The sequence below is a fragment of the Narcine bancroftii genome, chromosome 12 (genome assembly GCF_036971445.1).
Source record: "Narcine bancroftii isolate sNarBan1 chromosome 12, sNarBan1.hap1, whole genome shotgun sequence".
In the NCBI taxonomy this organism is placed as follows: domain Eukaryota; kingdom Metazoa; phylum Chordata; class Chondrichthyes; order Torpediniformes; family Narcinidae; genus Narcine; species Narcine bancroftii.
Window position 1 is genome coordinate 54,675,639 of NC_091480.1, and position 8,136 is coordinate 54,683,774.

General features: G+C 39.8%; 1 protein-coding gene across 5 annotated transcripts; it reads left to right on the forward strand.

Moving 5' to 3' along the window:
* Positions 1–1,498: 1,498 nt before the first annotated feature.
* Positions 1,499–7,553, forward strand: LOC138746982 (zinc finger CCCH domain-containing protein 10-like). 5 transcript variants are annotated; one of them, XM_069905765.1, is made up of 2 exons: positions 1,499–1,599; positions 3,319–7,553. In XM_069905765.1, exon 2 carries the CDS (start codon positions 3,367–3,369, stop codon positions 4,045–4,047), a length of 681 nt encoding a protein of 226 aa, XP_069761866.1. In that variant the 5' UTR covers positions 1,499–1,599; positions 3,319–3,366; the 3' UTR covers positions 4,048–7,553. The 5 variants fall into 5 exon arrangements, with proteins under 5 accessions (XP_069761866.1, XP_069761868.1, XP_069761869.1 ...); XM_069905767.1 differs by having other exon boundaries at positions 1,534–1,614; XM_069905768.1 differs by lacking the exon at positions 1,499–1,599 and adding an exon at positions 1,609–1,630.
* The last annotated feature ends 583 nt before the right edge of the window (positions 7,554–8,136 follow it).

Consider the following 8,136-nt stretch of genomic DNA (forward strand, 5'->3'; position numbering starts at 1 on the left):
CGGTGTTTTTAAACTATAATCAGTGTCTGCAGACTTTTGTGTTTCACTCTGATGCTGACTTATTTGTGTCAATGGGTGGAAGAGTTTGAATTTGCTACTGTACTTGCTACTCTACTGTTCGCCCACACACGTGAGATGAGAAAAGTCAATGAGCTAGCTTGGAATGTGTGACTTTCAGCATGGTCATGGAATAAATTGCTTGCCTGGGGCTTAAAATCATATGCAGGTTATATTTAAAGACATTGAAAAATATTGTTAAAGTACCAAAGGTTAAACTTTATGAAATGTTGATTTTCAACGTGTTTTTAATTCACAACAAGGGCAGCACAGTTAGCACAACACCATTACTGCACCAGGGATCAGGACTGGGGTTAGAATCTGGCGCTGTCGCTAAGGAGTGTGTATGTTCTTCCCATGTCTTCGTGGGTTTTCCCCAGGGGCTCCGGTTTCCTCCCACCGTTCAAAATGTACCAAGGGTTGAAGGTTAATTGGGCAGCATGGGCCAAAGTAACCTGTTACCATTAAAAATTAAAATTAAAAAATAAACAAATTAAATGCAAAGACAGGAGTCCCTACAATCCTGCTGGGAACTCTGCCTCACAGGAGCAAGTTTACAAATTGACCTATGAGACCACAAGCTCAATTAATAGTTCGTAGTTTTACAGCACCACCTCCATGAATTTAAGAATGAACTTGCGTGGACACAAAGTGACACATTCCATATAGAACCATAGAACTCTACAGCACAGAAATAAGCCCTTCTTGTCTGCCTAGTATTGTCTCGTCCCACCCCCCACCACACCATGCTACTCCCATCTGTGTACCTGTCCAAATGTTAACATTGAGCCAGGATTCACCACTTCAGCTGGCAGCTCATTAAACACTCCCACCATTCTCGACATTAAGTTGTTCACCTTCTGGTTTGTATCTCACCTACCCTCAGAAAAAGCCGACCTGTATTTACTCTGTCTGTCCCCCTCATAATTTTAAATACCTCTGTCAAATCTCCCCTCATTCTTCTACGCTCCAGGGAATAAAGTCCTAACCAGTTTAACCTTTCCCTATAAACTCAGTCTGAAATATGGGTTTGCTTATGCTATTTTAAGATTGGCTGTTGAACTCGTAGTTAAGATAAATCTTGTTTGTGTTGTTCATGTTTAATAGTGTGGAACGATTACAGTGTTTCTCAACCTTTTTCTTTCCATCCACATCCCACTTTAAGCACCGATGGTGTAGGGATGTGAGTGGGAAGAAAAAGGTTGAGAAACACTGAAGTAGAATCTTAGTCTCGAGAAAGCGCCAGATAAAATGCAAAGGTTAATAATTTTACTGGAAAGTCCTTTGGAGAGAATGGTGCATTTCCTCAAACGGTGCCAAGTCCGCTGAAACGTCCGGTTCCAACTGAAAACTAACGTTTGCTGTTTGATATTGACCGGGTTCTGTGTGAGTGAGTGAGCGAGAGCGAGAGTTGGAGCCTCTCTTGGCTCGGAGGACCAGGTTTGACGGTCTTTGTCACCAAGTTCCCCTTGACTGGGAGGACTTGCGTAGAACCTCTTTGTGACGGAGCCGTGAGGGACGGAGCTGATCTGTGCTGGATAGGTAAACCCATCCCTGGTTTGTGAGCTCTAATGTTCGTGAGCGTTAACCTTCTGGGTTGGGTGATGCTGTGAAACTGCGTGTTCCTTGCACGGACAGAGTCCGGGCTTGTTCACGGGCTGGGAGGCGCTTTACTTGGGAACAGGAAGCCGAGGCCTAAAGGCGCCATTACAGCCTGAAATGCAGGGAGCGCGTTGGTGAGGTTCCTGCTGCTTCTAACAGCTGCAATCTGGAGGGATTCAGTCCTGATTGGCAAATCACACGATTAGATTTTAAAAAAGATAAAAGATGATGAAAAACACGATCGAATAAAGCTCGTTTCGAGGCAAGCAGGATAAAATCTTCCGATTGCGAGGGGGAGGGGCAGAGAAAATGAATTGACTCTTTTTGCACACAATTGCTCGTAATTTTTGCAAAAGTGTTTTGGATCTGTTTAATCTTGGAGAAGTCTAGAATTGAAGTTCTTTGCTTCAGTTGGAGTGTATGTGCCTCTGGATGTTCTCGTATATATTTAAAAGTAGTAAGTAGTGTTTTAAGTGTGTTCTAACTTGTTTTGATTGGCTTTGGTTACTCCAACGGTTTACACTTTTGAGTGCAGATTTGATGTGTTCACGTGTATTGAGTTGATTCCTCGGAAAGAAAGTGGAGGCCGAGTGCATTGTGTTGTGGAAATGTTGATAGTAATGGAAAAAATACGAGCCGTGAACTGTTAAATTGCTCAAACTCTTACGTCAAATACAGAAGTTGTCACATTGTATTGTTGGTAAATTATGACTATTGTATTGTTGGTAAATTATGACTTGAATAAAACACCCTGCCCCATAAAAGAAAATAGTATACAGAATTAAATGAATAGAGGACAAAGTGTGCAAGCATGGAAACAAGCCTGGCTTTGATTGTCTATACTCTACTCAGAACTACCTGAAGTAACTTGCTTGAGCTAGTCTTAATAATCTAATACAACAAGGGAAAAAAAATCAGTAGTCTGGAACGTCTATGGCTCTTGTTCATGTCAACTGATGAATTCTAATTGTTCCAATTCCATGCATTTCCAATTAATACTGGGCAACTCAGTAGTGAGCTGTTGATGTGGAGAGTTTTCGTGCTTATGAAATCTTTCCTCTGAAAGTGAAATGAGTACTGCATTAGCTAGATGTATCAGGTATACTACTGTTTTAAGTTTTTGAAAGGAAAACAAGTTTGGGGTGGGATTGTTGGTGTCACTTCCAAGAAATTGGGGTCTGTGAAGGGGTGGTCCATAGCCCTCAAATTTTCCTCATCAAGTTATCTGTTCCTTCAGCTAAAGTTGATAGATAATGTGGGGATGCCATTATGAGTTAGAGTGGCATTGTTTGAGGATCATCATTCTGCTTTTTTTTTGCATACACCTTGGTCTTTTATCTCTTGTACACATTTCAAAGAAAAGTTCTTATGGCACAACAGGATGTGATCCATTGGCCTGGCCCACATAACCAGTTGGAAAACTTCATTAACCTAAATACACAGCGCTTTTTTTTTTGCGTACCCTTCACTGTGGATCTGACATTCATTCATGCCTTTTTTCTTGTGCAAGCAAAGATATTGCACAAATTTCTTTGCGAACTGCCACTTAATTTAGTTACTGGCGGCCACTAATATCAATGTTTTATGGAATGCGCAGCAGTTACTTTATAAATGATCGCTCATTCTCTGTAAAGACCTGCTTTTTTTTTTCTTTTGCAGTTGCTTGCGTAGCGCCTTGGCTAAACAGCGCAGAAATAATCTATAAAAATGCCAGATAACGGCACCGAGGAGGCTGGCCCCAGTACAGATGATATTTGCCGTGACTTCCTGCGCAACGTCTGCAACCGCGGTAAGCGCTGCAAGTTCCGTCACCCAGACGCTAATGAGATGTCCACCCTTGGCCTTTTATCTTCCGATCTACCTGTTAATAAAGGTGAGATTCCGATCTGCCACGACTATCAGAAGGGTGACTGTCAAAGAGGGCCCAAATGTAAATTCCTGCACGTAAAGCGCGACGAGTATGGTTATGAAAACCAAGGTATGGCGCACAGCCAAGTGTTTTCTCCCTTGGCACGCAGATATGATCGCTATGATGACCTCTACTCAAGAGGTTATGATGCTGACCCCTATGATGGCTACGATGCCCACATGAAGAGGAGAAGGCTGGAGGGCATGGGGTTCGAAGTGTACGACTACGGCATGCAGAATCCAGGTGCAGCTGACTACCGGTTTCTGAAGGAAGAGAATCTCATGCTCCAAAAGCGCGTTGAGGATCTCCAAAAGCAGGTGTCAAACCTGATGGCCACCAATGATCTCCTTCTGGAGCAGAATGCAAATCTCCGCAACCAGGTGAAGATGGGAATGATGACTCCCATGACCCCCATGACCTCTATGACAGCTATGACCCCCACACCCACTGCAACAGCTGGGCGATTCACCACCCAGTGACATGGAGTTCACCACCTGAGAGAGGTGTGACTCAACTTCCTTTAAATATTTGTTTTGTCACTTCACTATACTAATAAAATAAACCTATGTCTTTGTCAGATCTAAGAAGGTTGTGCTGGGATTCTGCTTTACAGAGTCAAATTTTCAAATTGACCTATGAGACCACAAGCTCAATTGATAGTTGGCAGTTTTACAGTACCGCTTCCATGAGTTTATAAATAGTGGTGAGAGGGGAAGAATGGGGATGGATAGAGGAAAATGGTTACCTTGCTGTGCCACTTCTAACATAGGTGGTGAAATAAGAGGATAGTATCAAAAAGTCCAATATTTTTTATTGATTATATCTACATTCAGTGTAATGAATACATTGAATAATATAACCTTCATTTTCCACCTTCTCCCTCCACCACCCTCCTGACATTTAAAACAAAAGTTTTTGGGAGAATTGTGAAAATATTTATCATAAATGCAAGAAGACATTGTTCTAATCCAGTAAACTATTTTCTAAGTGACATAATGTGGAAAATTCACTGTCCATTCACTTGGTTATGGCCATTTGTGCACAAATTTGAGAGTATCAGGTTATCTCTCATTGTTTTGCGCATTTTGCTTCTCTGGAAACCTACTTGTGTTGCAAGATTTAGGCACATGCTACATATGGCTTTGGCAAAGCATTGTGGCAGAAATAGATGTGAATGAAGTGGCAAAATTAGCCACCTGTACTGCAAAGCTTTCCAATGTGTGTTTGTATTGAGATGCCTTGGTATGTATTGCAAGATATAATAGTCGGGTACTGAAGGCTGTATAATTCTGGAATCAATGTTATTGTCATATTTTATTTCCCATCTAAATCTGGAATACAGCCTTTAATATACCTATACCATTCAATGTGTAGCTGCCTCCTATGTGTTTGTTCTCTGTGACCGACTTTGTGAAAACTAAGTCAATCATTTACCAGCCAGCTGACTTAATTTGGCTAAAGCCACGGGAAATGAGGCATTTTTAATGCTGTGTAAAGTGGGTATTGTTGGTTTGGTGGTCCTTTGGAAATCTGTATTGAATGGGTTTTTTACGTTGGGAACCCAGGACCACTGCATGGCATGTCATCGTTTTCCCTGCTACTTTTCTTGCATTGCTCTTTACTTTAAAACTCAAATTTTTAAAGTTGGAAGTGTAGCTATTAGTTCCTATGTTTTCATTGGACTCCATCAGAGAATCCTACCTGCTTTTAGTAATTCTCCAACTATGTGGAATTTTTAAAAACTCCTCTGCTTTTGGGAGGGGGGGGGTGTCACATTTTGGTTACAAACTTCTGAAATCCCTGATTCTGCACTAGCTGTTGATTGCAGAAAATAAAGCCTGTATAATACGAAGAAGCACCTAAATATGTTCGGCTGGGATTGGTGGACAGACAAGCCTTCCCCCACCCCTCCGGTAGTACAATTGCCTTTGTCCACATTTCCCTCCCTTATCTGGCTTCTTAAGATGAGGGAATATAGTACAGAATGGTGAAATGCAATTTGGTATACGGTGCGTTTTTGATTATCCGAAACCTTTTGGACCAGATATGTTTCAGATAACTGAGAAAGGGCTTTAAGCAGCCCAGTAGCATCAGCAGAATACTTGTATCGGCTGTTGCTGATCCCCAACACCTCCCCACAGCCGTTGCCGATCCTGCCTGGGGACCCTGTTGCTGCTGAAAAATCAGTGTTTCCTCCCCCCCCCAACAATTAGATTTGTTCTGACACTGAATCTGATAAGGATAAAGAAAAAATGGAAAGAGAGAGGGGAAGGAGTTATCTGAAATGAGGACAATCTCCTTATGCGCTGCCTGACTCTCTACTTCTTCCAATTGCTCACTAATGTTACCAAACTGGAGCTAACAGCTCAACAGCCCCACATGAGCACGTCGGGTGAATTTTTTTGAACTTGTGACATCATGTTGCTAGCGAAAAATATTTTGGATGACTGAGATTTTCGGTTAGGTGGTTTTCGGATAATGGGAAATGTACTGCATCACCATTAGTTGGATGGCTAATTAATATTGCAGTTACCATGCATTTTTGGAATTCCATTTTTATAATCCAAGAATACAATTCATCAATATTAATAATACAATTAGTAAATGGTGCGTCATAGTTTGGTGTACTGTGGAATCCTGTTTGTAGTCAGTGGAAGACCAATCAACTTGCCATCAGGCCTGCACAAAAGACCATTAAAGTTGGAAATGATTTGTTGTAACAGTAATTTTGACGAAGGTCTTCTTATTGTTTAAATCTGAATTAAATTTGATTTTGCTGCCTCTTTCACTTCCTAAAATCAGTGCTTGAGTATTACTATTGCCATTTTGTTTTAGATTCTTACACTGAAATGTTCCTAGAATCTGGTATCTGCAAAGTTTCTTGTTGTAGGCATTATAGTCATACCTGGCATAAATAGTTCAGGATTTGGCATTCACCTATCCTTTGTTCTGGTACTTGAATGTACTGCATGAGTTTTGTTTTTTTTTCCCCCCCCCCCAAATTAAAGCTTGGTATCAGCATTTTAACAGGTAACATTTTCTTCTCCACCCTGCACATCTAAAAAAATTTTAGCCATCACCCAAGCTGCAGTTCGTTGCTTGCAGTTACTAATTTATGGATGGTCATCAATTATTGTGACCCCTTTGAAGCAAATGGACCAGAATGTCACAAACTGCGCCTTTACCTGGTTAAAATGTCCAGGCTAGAATGGGTACATCCAAATGGGTATACCGCTGAAAGATTTGGAAGAGACAAAACAATCAGGTTTCTTGAAGTAGTACCATAGTGAGATTGTTTCTTCACAACTCAATACAGACTTGATCATAATGGGCCACAGTTTTTAATGTACAAGGGAATTGTGATAGGTTCAGTCTGTGCATCTGAAAAATGTTGATATTGCAGGAAAATAAGATTATTGTGCAGTATTGCAATAGTTAATGTTCTCCATTCTATCTGCTATTAATTTGAACTGCATTTTTTCTTTCAATTTGAATTCAGATTTTCACTACTGGTCTTGCTAAATTAGTTTAATTTTTTAATTTCAGAATGATTTTTTTTTTGGATTTTATTACTGTACTACCAAAACATTTTTTACATCAGATTTTGCAGTAAAGTGATTATTAAAATGGAATAATGAACACTTAAATTGCTAGTTGGGCATACCAATTAAAATGGGAAACCAACTATAGTTTCATCTTATGGGCTGTAAAGGTTTAATGGTACAGTACATGTATAATGTGTATATATTGATTGCTACATGGTTCTTTGCTATGGTTAATGCTTTTCTATGCGAATACATGTCATGTTTTATTCCCATCGTTAATCGTTCCACTGATGCAGACCTCCGGACAACAGAACCGCTACAGACCTAAACAAAGTGTACTTTGTTCAATTGTAGACCTCTTAAAACAAAATAAATGTGTTCACCTTCATTTCTATGAAAGTTTGTTGAGTGTTTAACAATAAAGCAAATTTTCATTTGTGTATTGTTTTGTATTCCTTGTGTTTATAGTGCAAACTTCAGTAGATTGTCTTTTTTGGGACCAGATGATACAGTGAGTTAAAACAATTCACATCTGACAAATTATAAATTTAGCTCTGTCCAGGTTGAATACAGTTTGAACATGGGGAGGTGACCCCTCCTTTTGATCAAACTGTCATTTTGTACTTTTTCAGATGCTTAATCATATGGTGGAAATTAATTTTGGCTGTGGCAGTTAATTTTTTTAAAAACACACTGGCACCTTCGCTGTTACTGCAACTTGCCAGCACTGGATGTTTCTTTTGTACGTGATTATTTTTAATGTTGAAGTGATTTAATGTGATTTAGAAAAAAATGAAACTGATGTTCAGGAAGGGCTTATCCTTGGAATAAGCATGGAATAGAAGCAGGTGAGTTGATATTGGCCTAATTTTTAAACTGCAAGTGTCTCAAGTCCTATTTATTGAATGCTGATTTCGCTAGTTGATATGTAAAAATGGGAAGTGCAGTCTCATTATTTATATTAAAAAATAATGTTCTGTTATTTGCTGCAAATATCTTTCAACAAAGTTCTTATCACAATTC

Bases quoted from the DNA above. Each gene is read 5' to 3' on its own strand.
- LOC138746982 (XM_069905765.1), top strand. From the start codon at position 3,367: ATGCCAGATAACGGCACCGAGGAGGCTGGCCCCAGTACAGATGATATT.